At 41.2% G+C, this 15,215-nt stretch overlaps 1 protein-coding gene across 3 annotated transcripts in view; it reads left to right on the top strand.

Annotated features, from left to right (window-relative positions):
• The window catches only part of LOC139449092 (transmembrane protein 164-like), an 80,860-nt gene that overhangs the window by 53,616 nt on the left and 12,029 nt on the right, over positions 1–15,215 (top strand). For all 3 annotated transcript variants that reach the window (XM_071230565.1, XM_071230564.1, XM_071230566.1), the window contains exons 3-4: positions 1,100–1,216; positions 11,192–11,270. In XM_071230565.1, coding sequence (XP_071086666.1) covers positions 1,100–1,216; positions 11,192–11,270 — 196 coding nt within the window. The remainder of the gene's footprint in view (positions 1–1,099; positions 1,217–11,191; positions 11,271–15,215) is intronic.

The raw sequence follows: 15,215 nt of genomic DNA, 5'->3' as shown, positions 1-15,215 counted from the left end.
CAGAATTCTTTTACTAAACCCTCAAATGTGCCTTGCTTCCAAAGCGGAATCCCTTGACTAAACCCCCAAATGTGGCTTGCTTCCAAAGCGAATCCCTTGACTAAACCCCCAAATGTGCCTTGCTTGCCTCTGTGGATTCCAAGGCAGTTTCCCTTGACTGATCTATGGATAATGACAAAAAGAAAGACAACTTTGATCAGCAATATGGTATGGTCCTGTATCTCGGACGAGTATACATCAGCTGTCCTCTATTCATGACTCACTATCAAGGAAGTAAATGAGGCATCAAGTCATCTAAAGTGTGCAAAGACGGCAGGAAGTGACATAATAATTGCAGAATATCTTGTACGCTCCAGGGATATACTGGTGCCATGTCTTGCTAATGTGTTTAATATTTTGTTTGATAAGTGTTCGTGTCCAACTTGGTGGTCAGTGGGACTAATTGTCCCTTTACATGAAAAGGGGGATCCGCGTACGGATTCTAATTATAGAGGCATCACAGTAAATTATACATTTCAATTATTAAAACTTGACAAAGTTTTTGGAGCGATGCTTATGATTGGGTTGTTGACTCACAGGCAGGGTTCCGTGCTGGTTATCAATATCAACAAGAATGACAGGTTGTATAAGATCTATTTATGCCGCTGTAAAGTCATGTTTTAAATATAATTATTCCTCTCTGAGATGTTTAAGTGTAATATTGGTGTACCTCAAGGTTGTGTCTTGAGCCCTTTTATATTTTCAATATTTATAAATGAACTGGCAGAAAAATAGAATTAACTTGTCATCCAGATATCCAACTACATCCAGAATTAACGCAACTATTTTTACTTGTGTTTGCTGATGATGTAACAGTTTTATCAGTTGTTACACTTGGACTGTATATAGTAATAGTTTCATAATGAATGTAGGGAAATGCAAACAGAACAAACTCTGAAACACGCTGAAGACAAGTCGTAATTAATTTAAGAAAAACAGCTAAAAAAATTCCTAATTTAAAAGAGAGACATTTTTTCAAAGATGGATGATATTTCTGAGGAATTGATCTTTCACATATCTGCCAATGAATTTGGTAGTGATTTTATTTTGCTTGTTTCAGATTTTTTTACTTGCGGCACCTCCAAGCAAAGTAGTGACAGCGATGTTTCGACTACACATGCATATGTTGACGGGGGCGCCTATAGCTGTCCTGTTTCCTGTTGTGAATACAAGATTGGTGAGTTGCTGCCATGTTTACTTGTGACCACAGAGAAACCGAGAGTATTTGTTTGTTTGTTTGTTTGTTTGTTTGTCGTTTATAGCCGCACTCAGCAATATTCCAGCCATATGACGGCGGGCTGTAAAATAATCGAGTCTGGACCAGACAATCCAGTGATTGACATCATGAGCATGGATCCACGCAATTGGGATCGATGACATGCATCAACCAAGTCAGCGAGCCTGACCACCCGATCCCGTTAGTCGCCTTTTACGACAAGCATAGTCGCCTTTTACAGAAAACGAGAGTAGTCTGTCTTACAGACCCTGATACAAATCTATCAAATACAGCCTATGCAAGTCTATAATGTTTGGCAAGTCTAGATTACTGCAGTATTATATTTTTATTAAGATAATTTAACAACTGTTTTTTTTTCTGTACAATATGTTCGTTTCAGAGACCAGATGTTAGTATAGACCTAGAGCTACACTGCCATCTCTCCTGTACATTGAGTTAGGGTACTAGAATTGCAGGGAACAAGGTCCTGACTGTACATCCAGGTCTAGTCTCCTTTACAGACCTAAGAATTTATTTTAACGAAACAATCACCTGCATTTTATTCTCAAATCCTTCTCAGCTCTAACACTGGGTGCGATTTCGTGTAGTGATTGATTGAGTGAGTGAGTGAGTGAGTGAGTGAGTGTTTGAGTGGTTGAGTGAGTGAGCGAGAGAGCGAGCGTGTCTGCGTGCGTGCGTGCCGCCACTTGAGTGATTGAGTAACTGAGTGAGTGAGTGAGCGAGTGAGCGAGCGTGCGTGCGTGCGTGCGTGCTTGACCCCACTTTCAACAGTATTCAAGCTATATGTCAGCTTAATGTGGGAGCAAAACCTGAAGTGATGCAGATTTACACGTTTACCGCTTTGGTGAAATCCATGAGCACGGAAAGAACAGTGTTGACAAATCTTAAAACAAAATCAGGGTGAATCCTAGGACTGACATAGAACTTAGGTTTGTACAAACAAACAACTTAAGATCGATATTTTGACACATTTTTGTCAGTATCAGAGCTAAATACCTAGCTGGAATATTGCTGAGTGCTGTGTTAAACAACAAACAAACAAAATGTTAGAACCTACATCGAAACATAGCTCCTAGTTGTAATAAAGAAGTTGTTTGTCCATATATCTTATTCTTAAGAAACTTAAGAAACAAATTTGATCAAAATTTAGGGTCCTAAGCTTCTTTGGGGTTTCCTCCTCGGGAATAGGTTTTCAGCAACTCATGCTTGCCTATTAAGGCGACTGTGTTTGTCATAAGAGGCGACTAATGGGATCAGGTGGTCAGGCTCACTGACTTGGTTGATGCCTGTCATCGATCCCAATTGTGTGGATCGATGCTCATGATGTCAATCACTGGTTTGCCTTCTTGGGGTTTCCTCTTCTGGAATAGGTCTTCAGCAACCCATGCTTGCCTATTAAGGCGACTATGCTTATCGTAAGAGGCGACTAATGGGTTAGGGTGGTAAGGCTCACTGACTTGTTTGATGCATGTCATCGTATCCCAGTTGCGTGTATTGATGCTCATGATGTCAATCAGTGGTTTGCCTTCTTGGGGTTTCCTCCTGTGGTGTTATTATTGAGACTTTAATGTTTTTAGTGACAAGTGTCAAGACAAGTAAAATACTGTGCCTTATTCTGACCACTGATGACAGTCTTACCTGGCTGATAGGGTACATCAAACAGACCTCCAAATAGGCTGCGTATTTGCATATGATACGATAAAAAAATCACCATAACCCAATTCATATTGAGCTGCTTGCAAATACACTTGAAATTTTGAAAACAACTTTTGTATGAGAAATGTGAATAATTACTGTATATGACCCCGTAGATAAGCCGACCACGTAGATAAGCCGAGGTATTAACTTGACCATTGAAATACAAAAGAAAATGATATGACCCGTAGATAAACCGAACCAGGAAGTGAAAGGCAAAAAACACTGTGAAGTCGGACTGCAAGACATGTGCTGGTACTCGCAGATATTCAATAATATAAGAAGAATAACGTAATTATATTGAAAAAGTCATTATTATTTATAATAAAGATTTAACAAACCAGTCATCCACTCTCATAATGTGGGAAGCATCTCTTGTCTTTTTTTAATCTCATAATGGTCGTTAAATGTTGTAAAGTTGTAATCTATCAGCCCGTCCTTCAGGCGATGTATTTGACAGTTCACTATCTGAAAAATACTATCATGAAAGTGTATCCGTATATAAGCCGACCCCTTTCTACAGAATCTTTTTTCTGATCCTCAAAATTCGACTTATCTGCAGACATATACGGTACCCAACACTGTCCAATGTGGACATTTCAGCTTGTGTACCTGCATGTCTTGACAGATCTTTGTTTGTTGATTGAATCAGGCATCACATATACAGGAACTCTACTTAGGGCTGAGACGAGTCCAAATTTACTTCCCGCGTACCCATCCCCCTTTTACCCACGTACCCATCCCCCGTTACTTGACCCTACCCGGGTACCCCCTGTAGGTCCCAAGAGATAGGTACAAAATGTCTTTGGGGGAATAGTTTGACTGTAGCCCAGGCAAAATGTATTTAGATACACGTATAAAACGATCTGGTCATGCATACACTTAAGTTGACTGAAGTTGTATCTTTATTCAAGCTTATGATAGTCAGAAGGAATGTGTACATAGTCAGGACAAAATACGAACATTAGTGACTTGTTGTGTAACCATAGAGTTCTAGATAATTTTTGCCATTAAACAAATATTATGTGAATAACCATGGGTCCGAGTAGTTGTGTGGGTACCCTTGTCCTACTCAGTACCCACGAGACCCGAATACACGAGTTATCCATCCCAGCCCTACTCTACTGCAGTGAATATCGCAAATAAGTGCTACATCTCGCTTCTAGTAACTTAGACAGTAGACACATGTTGCTGTGATTACCGTATACAGTCAAGTCCTGTGATCGATAATCGGACAACTACATGATAGATAACGATTCAAACACGTAATAAAAAAATATTAAATAAATATTCATATTGCTATGTTACATTGTTAGTGGAATATGTTTTCTAATCATGCAACTTCTAAAGTTTAACACTAAACAACTGTTACAGACTGTATGACTTATTCAAAATACTTTAAAAAGCATAGTCTGGAATGGAAGTCGCAAGTTTGAAACTGGTACCGCAAAGCTTAAGAAAACTGCTTTCTAAGTGGCTAAAGTTGACTTCCTGTTGGTCATTTCATTGGTAGGTCAGACTCATAGTTCGCGAAAGGTAGTTCTGATGTGACCTGTAATGGAATGTCCTCGCCGATAGCGAGAACTTGTATCTGATTTTAATGAGATTGAAGTAATGTAAGCATGTGATTAATCCTGTTTTCTTTATTAAAAGCATTAATTGTTTAATGTTCAGCAAGTTTATCTCTGCAGCTGTTGTAATATGCAGCTACCAACCGACTCGTCTCGCATCAAAACACGGGCTGTGTACTCACGAGCAGATGACCACGGAGTACGCTGATCACTGTGTCGGATTAACGATACTGTTTAGAGTGATTTTGGTATTTCGTTCGAATTAGGTCTGAGTCGGAGTGCGAGCCTGTCAGATTAATAGGTCTAAATAACACTGATTAAATCGGTTCCGAGTCTGTGTCAGATAAAGTTGATTGACCATTTAACGAGACTTGACTGTTTTGCTGTGTATAAGTTTTTCGTACCTAGAATTAGGGGACTTTCATTGTTACCATCATGTCACAATCAAATGACATCACTAAAGGCTCTGCTACTGAAGCTGTGAGCAGTACTTTTTACACTTAAGACACTGCTTATTACTGTCTACAAACTGAAAAAGTTGGAAGAATAATGTTTGATGAAAAATAAAATCTCACCCTTGTCTCTTTTGATATTAAATATATCAACACTCGTTGATATATTTGATATCAAAAGTCACAGACCGCCTCCGTGGTCTAGTGGTAGAGCCACCGTCCGGAGAGCTGAAGGTCCGGGGTTTGATCCCCGGCCGCGTCATACCAAAGGACGTTAAAAGGTGGTACTTGTTATTACCCTGTCTGGTGCTCGGCATTAAGGGGCTAAAACAAGGACTGGTCGGCTCGGAGTCAGTATACTGTGTCTGATTGGGGTATCCATGTTAAACAGCGGCATGGTATCTCAGTGTGCTAGCACTATAAATCGGCATCAGTCCGGACTAGTACAAGCAGCCACACACACACTTGCATGCACGTCACTATATAAGTGCAATAATCTTGGACGCGACATTAAACCCCATTTCACCTCACCTCACCTCACCTCACCTCAAAAGTCACAAGGGTGAGATTCTCTGTATCCCTGCATCCCAGCATCTGCAACATCACTCACTCACTCACTCACTCACTCACTCAAAACATTTTTCACTCACTCACTCACTCACTCACTCACCCACCCACCCACCCACCCACTCACTCACTCAAAACATTTAAAACTCACTCACTCACTCACTCACTCACTCACTCACTCACTCACTCACTCACTCACTCACTCACTCACCCACTCACTCACTCAAAACATTTAAAACTCACTCACTCACTCACTCACTCACTCACTCACTCACTCACTCACTCACTCACTGCTGGATGTGCCAGTTCCCCATGTGGTGTTTGTTGCCAGACCATCAGGGCATGTATACCTGGTGGTAACTGCCTCCAGATGTACTTGAGGTAAGGCAGCCCTGCCAGCTCCACACTCCTGCTACATGCTGCTGTAAATAAACACACCATAGGGATTTACAACATTGTGCATGTAGGGTCAGGTAGAGTACCGTATTTGATGTAATTAGTGGCTGGTGGTTTGTGTAAAGGTAATTATGGTGATTCGGTGGTCACAATGAATAAACACATCATAGGGATTTACAACGTTGTGGCATGTAGGGTCAGGTAGAGTACCGTATTTGATGTAATTAGTGGCTGGTGGTTTGTGTAAAGGTAATTATGGTGATTCGGTGGTCACAATGAATAAACACATCATAGGGATTTACAACATTGTGCATGTAGGGTCAGGTAGAGTACCGTATTTGATGTAATTAGTGGCTGGTGGTTTGTGTAAAGGTAATTATGGTGATTCGGTGGTCACAATGAATAAACACATCATAGGGATTTACAACGTTGTGGCATGTAGGGTCAGGTAGAGTACCGTATTTGATGTAATTAGTGGCTGGTGGTTTGTGTAAAGGTAATTATGGTGATTCGGTGGTCACAATGAATAAACACATCATAGGGATTTACAACGTTGTGGCATGTAGGGTCAGGTAGAGTACCGTATTTGATGTAATTAGTGGCTGGTGGTTTGTGTAAAGGTAATTATGGTGATTCGGTGGTCACAATGAATAAACACATCATAGGGATTTACAACGTTGTGGCATGTAGGGTCAGGTAGAGTACCGTATTTGATGTAATTAGTGGCTGGTGGTTTGTGTAAAGGTAATTATGGTGATTCGGTGGTCACAATGAATAAACACATCATAGGGATTTACAACGTTGTGGCATGTAGGGTCAGGTAGAGTACCGTATTTGATGTAATTAGTGGCTGGTGGTTTGTGTAAAGGTAATTATGGTGATTCGGTGGTCACAATGAATAAACACATCATAGGGATTTACAACGTTGTGGCATGTAGGGTCAGGTAGAGTACCGTATTTGATGTAATTAGTGGCTGGTGGTTTGTGTAAAGGTAATTATGGTGATTCGGTGGTCACAATGAATAAACACATCATAGGGATTTACAACGTTGTGGCATGTAGGGTCAGGTAGAGTACCGTATTTGATGTAATTAGTGGCTGGTGGTTTGTGTAAAGGTAATTATGGTGATTCGGTGGTCACAATGAATAAACACATCATAGGGATTTACAACGTTGTGGCATGTAGGGTCAGGTAGAGTACCGTATTTGATGTAATTAGTGGCTGGTGGTTTGTGTAAAGGTAATTATGGTGATTCGGTGGTCACAATGAATAAACAGACCATAGGGATTTACAACGTTGTGGCATGTAGGGTCAGGTAGAGTACCGTATTTGATGTGATTAGTGGCTGGTGGTTTGTGTAAAGGTAATTAATGTGATCCGGTGGTCACAATGAATAAACACTCCATAGGGATTTACAACGTTGTGTGGATAATTAGTGGATAACAACTTCTATATCATACTGTCATTGTGACATTTTGGTATGGATCCTTATACCGTTGTCACGCAAGACTGACTAATAAACATGGTACAGAATTATGCATGGAAAGGGCCGTGTAATAAAAACTATTGCATACATGAGAGGGAAAGGTTAACTCATAACAACAGCAGGAAAATATATTAACAACATGATAGAGAAGACGATCAGGCAGCCAATTAACTGGAAGCCAATTAAACCAGATTAAGCTGTTAGCTGGGATGTTTGGGAAAACTAGTGCTTGATGAGTTCATGGTAGGCGAATGGGATGAAATGGCCTAGATCTCTGTTGATAGAAGGCTTGTGACGGCCAATCTGGACTCAGTGGTCATTAGTCAGTCTTGACAATGGTATCAGGATCTATACTGAAATGTCCCAATTACAGTATAATAAAGAAGCTGTTATCCATAAAACATTCTTGTCTACTACTATGTATAAAAGGGAATTCCTAAAGAATCTCTAGTAAAACATTTTCAAACTGATCAGGGGCGGTTGGGTAGCCCAGTGGTTAAAGCGTTCGCTCGTCACGCCGAAAATCTGGGTTCCATTCCCCACATTGGTACAGTGTATGAAGCTCATTTTCAGTGTCCCCTGCCATGATATTGCTAGAATATTGCTAAAAGTGGCATAAAACCATACTCACTCACTCACTCCATAAGAGGTTATTATGAAAAGACAAGTTCTGTCCAAAACAATGGCCGATATCCGTGATAGGTTGATATGACTGGTCTATGCAAAGAATGTTCTACTAAGCATTTCATCATCATTTGAAAATCCTCCTTGTTATTCTTGGAGCAGGACACAGAGCATGGGGTCTTGTGTCAGACAAGGAAGTGAAGGAAATGTTTACTCTATGAGAAACAGGTTGTATACAGGCACGTCTGACATGTATACAGGAAGATAGCGTCTACACGACATCTGGCTGTAGTGTTAGGTTCGGGACTACCGTGTGTTCAGGCCACATGGCAAGGAAGGGAAAGATAATGGTGGTTTTGATGATAAATTCTTGAGATTTCATTAGGTTGCTATCTCTGAAAGAAAATCTTGATGGAAGAAAGGCCAGATGGTTCTGTATTTTAGATCCCTTATCAAGGAAGTAACCACTTCCTGCTTTGCCAAGCGTTTATGATAACATACAGCATTGTTAATCAGGCTTCTCGGTCAGTAGCCTAGTGGTTAAAGTGTTCGCTCGTCACGCCGAAGACCCGGGTTAGATTCCCGACATGGGTACAATGTGTGAAGCCCATTTCTGGTGTCCCCCGCCGTGATATGGCTGAAATATTGCTAAAAGTGACGTAAAACCAAACTCATTCACTCACTCTCGGTCAGTTGGATTCAACAGATTCTTTCCTTATGTTACAAGGTAGTGGAGGTGGCCTTGTGGGTAAAGCATGTACTCATCCCACTCAGGACCAAGGTTTGATTCCCCACATGGGTACAATGTGTAAAGCCCATTCTTGGTGTCCCATCGATGATATGCTTGGTCTATTGCCCAAAGTGGCAGCAAACCTAAACCCACTCACTCACTGTTTCAATGAGTGAGTGAGTGAGTGAGTATGGTTTTATGCCTTTTTTAGCAATATTTCAGCAATATCACGGCGGGGGACACCAGAAATGGGTTGCACACATTGAACCAATGTGGGGAATCCCACCTGTGCCTTCGGTGTGACAACCAAACACTTTCACCACTAAGCTACCCCACCACCCCCTACTGTTTCAATAAATATGTGAAATCTCTACAGATGCAAGACGAAGTTTTCTCACAATATGTTTTGAGTTATGCAACATATTCTACTCCAAAAAAGTTAAGGACTTTCCGATTGGTTCGTATTACTGTCATTAATCTGTCATGGCATGACGTTTGAAAGAACCGAATGGTCCTTAACTTTTTATGAGTAGTATATACAGGTGCGTAGATCAATGCTCATGATATTAATCACTGGATTGTCTGGTCCAGACTCGATTATTTACAGACCGCCGTCGTATAGCTGGAATATTGCTGAGTGTGGCGTTAAACAACAAAACATGCAACCAACAACCTTAGCTTTTTATGAGTAGAATATATGGGTAAGCAAATGTTTTATCTGGCCTTAGCATTTGGTGTTAATAATGGGGATATCAAAACGCTTTGCAGACCATTGTGACATCATCGGTTATCATGACATCACAATGACATCACTAATCTCTTTGCCACTGAAGCAGGTTAGCTGTACTCTTTAGACTCAAGGCACTGGGGCCCATTGCCCAAAGCGATCTCTGCGCTAGGATGATCGTATCTATGATCGACAGTCGTAGCGCTACGATCGCTTTGTGGACCCTGTTTATTCCTTTTTACAAAACTGAAAAAGTTAGAAGACTGATTTTGGATGATAAGTGGTATCTCATCCTTGTTTCTTTAGGTATGAAATATATCCACACTCATCAGTGCAAGATGAAAAAAACTTGTAATTACCTGTGTTGATTTATTTGATATCAAAAGACACTCAGGTGAGATTCTCAAAATAGTATGCATTATCAGTAAATAATTATCTGTAAGAAAAAAACAGGTACAGAAGGTGAAAAGACTTATTTGGTTAATTATGTGCAGTGCTGTTATATTACTGGGGTTTATTTTTATAATTTCTTGTGTAATTGCATGCGCATGCTGCAAGCAAATTAAAGTTATTTGGGTAATGGCGATTTGTGTATTTGATGCATCCTTCTGGAGTGAGTGAGTGAGTGAGTGAGTATGGTTTTACGTCGCTTTTAGCAATATTCCAGCAACATCATGGTGGGGGACACCAGAAGTGGGCTTCACACATTGTACCCATGTCGGGAATGGAACCCAGGTCTTCGGCGTGACGAGCGAACGCTTTAACCACCAGGCTACCCGCCCGCCCGCATCCTTCTGGAGCACTGCATTTATGACAATACACCGTGGACATTGTTTTTAATAGTATACTACTTCGAAAAAAAGCAACTATGCTTGTCGTTAGAGGTGACTAACGGGATGGGGTGGTCAGGCTTGCTGACTTGGTTCATTCATGTCATCTTATCCCAATTGCATGGATCGATGCTCATGATATCAATCACTGAATTGTCTGGTCCAGACCACCGTCATATAGCTGGAATATTCCTGAGTGTGGGGTTAAACAACAAACAAACAAACTTCGAATACCACAGACTAGGTTAAGACCAAAGAGATCCATGAAGTTCCGGAGTAGAATAGGTCTTCAGCAACCTATGCTTGCCGTAAAAGGCAACTAACGGGAACGTGTGGTCAGACTCACTGATTCATGTCATCATATCCCATTTGCGTGGATCGATGCTCAGTATGTCAATCACTGGGTTGTCTGGTCCAGACTCGAGTATTACAGACCACCATCATATAGCTGGAATGTTGCTGAGTGCAGCGTTAAACAACAAACAAACAAACTTTGAATAACACAGACTAGGTTAAGACCAAAGACCGAAATAGTATATACTCATTCCTGGTTCTATGGAAACTTTCCACGACTCTCATCAACATCACGACTTTGCAAACCTAAGTGTCGCCCAACAAAATAAATTTGCCTCAGGTATGTCAGATAAGTTGCGTTTTCACGAACATGTATTTATGTCTACAATGGAGATTCCATTTATTTTCAGGTAAAAGTATGATGTCTACAGAGTTGTTTTTTTTACATGAATTGTGATTCCCTGATGAGTTAACAGTTGTCAGATGCTAAACTTGCGAAACTTGTTTAGTTTCCAACTAATGGGCTCCATGCTTTGTTTCAGTTGCCCATGGAGACAGAGGTTTACTACATACAGCATATCCTGATGCTTGTCATACCATTTTACCTCTTGAAGACTGGAGGTAGGGTGTTTATCATAGCAAGGTTCTTCATTGTGAACGTTGTGTGATGCTATTGTTAGAGTAAGACTGGTGTGACTAGCGTGTACAGTGTGTCAATATATGTGTCGTGTAGTTTGGTCTAAAAACAGAGATCTGAGTTCCACTGTACCCTTCAACTGCCCAGGTGGTGTCAGCTTGGAGTATAATGTGTCTGAGTGGTTACTCCATTTCATCCTATCACATTTAATGTATTGATAGAGGTGTCATTTGACTATGGCCATGTATGTTGTTGGTTGTTGGTTTGTTGTTTAACGCCGCACTCAGCAATATTCCAGCTATATGACGGCGGTCTGTAAATAATCGTGTCTGGACCAGACAATCCAGTGATTGATATCATGAGCATCGATCCACGCAATTGGGATCGATGACATGCATCAACCAAGTCAACAAGCCTGACCACCGGATCCTGTTAGTTGACTCTTACGACAAGCATAGTCACCTTTTACGGCAAGCATGGGTTGCTGAAGACCTATTCTACCCCGGAATCTTCACGGGTAGCCATGTATGTATGACTGTGTAGGGATATGGTGGTAACACACCCAAATTCACCAAAATTATAAACGTCTACAACCTGGTTCTCTCTGGACTTACCTCCCCCAATCTGATCATTGACCTTTGATAAGACTAATAAGCTGTGTGGCCAATCTGTGGCGACTCCACCCGTGAAGATCCGGGGTAGAATAGGTCTTCAGCAACCCATGCTTGCCGTAAAGGCGACTATGCTTGTCATAAGAGGTGACTCGATGGATCGGGTGGTCAGGCTTGCAGACTTGGTTGACGCATGTCATCATGTCCCAATTTCATGGATCGATGCTCATGATGTCAATCACTGGATTGTCTGGTCCAGACTGGATTATTTACAGACGGATGTCATGTAGCTGGAATATTCCTGAGTGTGGCGTTAAAAAACAAACAAACAACCTTTTTTATTGCAACAAACTGTGGGTACTCAGGTTATGTTAGGTCTGCTTCAACCTATGCTGGACAGCCTCCGTGGTCTAGTGGTAGAGCGTCCACCCGGAGAGCGCCTCCGTGGTCAAGTGGTAGAGCGTCCACCCGGAGAGCGCCTCTGTGGTCTAGTGGTAGAGCGTCCACCCGGAGAGCGCCTCCGTGGTCTAGTGGTAGAGCGTCCACCCGGAGAGCGCCTCCGTGGTCTAATGGTAGAGCGTCCACCCGGAGAGCGCCTCCGTGGTCTAGTGGTAGAGCGTCCACCCGGAGAGCGCCTCTGTGGTCTAGTGGTAGAGCGTCCACCCGGAGAGCGCCTCCGTGGTCTAGTGGTAGAGCGTCCACCCGGAGAGCGCCTCTGTGGTCTAGTGGTAGAGCGTCCACCCGGAGAGCGCCTCCGTGGTCTAGTGGTAGAGCGTCCACCCGGAGAGCGCCTCCGTGGTCTAATGGTAGAGCGTCCACCCGGAGAGCGCCTCCGTGGTCTAGTGGTAGAGCGTCCACCCGGAGAGCGCCTCCGTGGTCTAGTGGTAGAGCTTCCGCCCGGAGACCGCCTCCGTGGTCTAGTGGTAGAGCGTCCCCCAGGAGAGCGAAAGGTCAGGGGTTTGATCCCGGCCGCGTCATACCAAAAGACGTAAAAAAGAGGGTACTTGTTGTTACCCTACCTGGCTGCTCGGCATTAAGGGGCTAAAACAAGGACTGGTCGGCTCGGAGTCAGTATACTGTGTCTGAGTGGGGTATTCATGTTAAACTGCGGCATAGTATCTTAGTGAGCTAGCACTAGTAATTCGCATCAGTCCGGACGAGTACAAGCAGCCTCACACACACACACACACACGTACATGCACGTCGCTATATAAGTGCAATAATCTTGGACACAACGTTTAACTCAATTTCACCTCACCTCAACCGATGCTGGTTGTAAGAGGCGACTAACTGGATCAGCTAGTCGGATGTTGACTTTGTTGATAGCATGTCATCATAGCCTGTCGTTGTAGGTCATCACCATAACATCGAACTCTGGACTTAATTGTTTACAGGCTGCCATTATGTAGCAGCACTCGATTAAGCTATATGAAACATACACAAGTGCAACCAATTATTGAAAAATGCAACCCAATATATATGTCTACATGCACCAAGTGCAGATCAAACATTTTCAAGTTTGTCTCAGACGCACCCTTACTTGTCCACACAAAATCAATCTTTGTACACACTTAGTAATTCTAAAGTTTATTTACCAAACTACAACACTAATCCCTGTGATACGTGTAATTTGTCATGCTCTCTTGGGCTTGACAACATCAAACTGTGGGTACTTCAAGATTATGTGCACATGTTCCTTTTCTGTTTTACTGCAATCATTTATGTGACCTGCTTGTAGACTGGCCTGTGTTTCAACTGTGATAAGTGTATGGAACCAGCAGGGATTATCCTGAAATTTTTTACCTATGAGAGAAAAGAGATTTGTTGGATTTTGCTAATTTTCAGAGATATTTCGTCTTCACACAGTGGAAACTGTATTTGATTTTTGGTACTTGTGACTCGAATAATGTTGCAATTAATGTTACAAGATTATATGGATGTATCCTCAGATATCCTATTTTTTCGAACATTAATTATTCCACTGCGATTATTTAAAAATATTAGCATTAGTATTAACAAAACATTACATTAGTACTTATATTTCTGTTGATTGTCTACAGTAGGAGAAATTAAACTAATATTGATGTATTTCCGTTCATTGTGGACTTGGTGGGGATATATTCTCGAGGACAATTATAGATCATTTAAGAGGCATTTTTACAACCATCAGCTATTCATTTCGTTGGCATGCAGGAGACAACAATCTGCAGTTATCAAATTTCGACAGTGTGTTTAGATCGTAACTTGATATATTCAAAATGATAAAAAGAAATAGCGATAGTTTGTTGGCAAAAAATACATTACTTACATTCCAGCGCTTTCATCAATTTCGCTGTCTTATTTTTGTCTTTGGTGTGTACCGTATCAGAGACCGTATCAAATTAAATCTTATCAATATGGACTTTTCGATTGATTAGAAGTGACAGTTTAGTATATGACGACTATTGCTCCAGGTTCACCTTTTGTTTAATTAGCAACAATTAAGTCATTCATTTTCCGCAGAAGGTGGCGTGTTTGCCATGTGCAGCAGCCAGAAATGTTACCGAAAGCTGAAAAGACTGTTGACATTCAAGATGTTTATGAATTACATTTGAAAGATTAAGTCACAGTTTTCAAGTTTGTTGGACAGCTCTGGAAAAAAACGTATCGTAGTATATTATAAAAAATCTAAATCCAACTTGCTTTTTGGCTACGAGAAATAGTTCAAAATTTGTAATTCACGCTCAGTGACCATTCTTGTATGAGGGGACTGTTCATGAAAACTCAGTGCCATCTTATCTAAAGGCTAGGCAAATCTCATCTAAAATACAATCATTTGTGATCTGAAATTTGTATGTTTTTATGGAGAAAGAGTTGCAGCTATATTCATTTAGTTTTTGTTTTGTTGTCATTCCAAAAGCGAAATTTGCTCGTGTTTTGAAACTTTACTCGTGATTGCCTTTTTTCTCTCTTGATTTCTGCTCAAATGCACATACATGTACGTCTTTGATTTCTGCTAGGATTTAAGTTTTTTTTTAAATGTTTAATGACTCGGTGTAGGATTTTCGGGCGCTACCAAAGTGTATGTATTGTAAAAACAAACACTTGTTTTTCCAATCTGGGATAAATAATGTTGCGCGATCGACCATTGTCAGCTGATGCAAAGCTCCATGCAGTGATGTAGGAATGGGTTATGCACAGTAACAGATAGCATGCAGTGTTGTGAGTATGCAAATTGCTGTTTTGATTGAACACTTTTGACGAATGGATAAACTACTGTGTAAGTTTATTATTGACATTTTTAGGTACGGTAGATAATTTTATTCAAGCAATACTACA

The sequence above is a fragment of the Haliotis cracherodii genome, unplaced genomic scaffold (assembly GCF_022045235.1).
Source record: "Haliotis cracherodii isolate W230 unplaced genomic scaffold, xgHalCrac1.p SCAF_7, whole genome shotgun sequence".
Lineage (NCBI taxonomy): Eukaryota > Metazoa > Mollusca > Gastropoda > Lepetellida > Haliotidae > Haliotis > Haliotis cracherodii.
The sequence above is the reverse complement of the archived record's forward strand: the minus strand, read 5'-3'. Positions and strand labels throughout refer to the sequence as shown.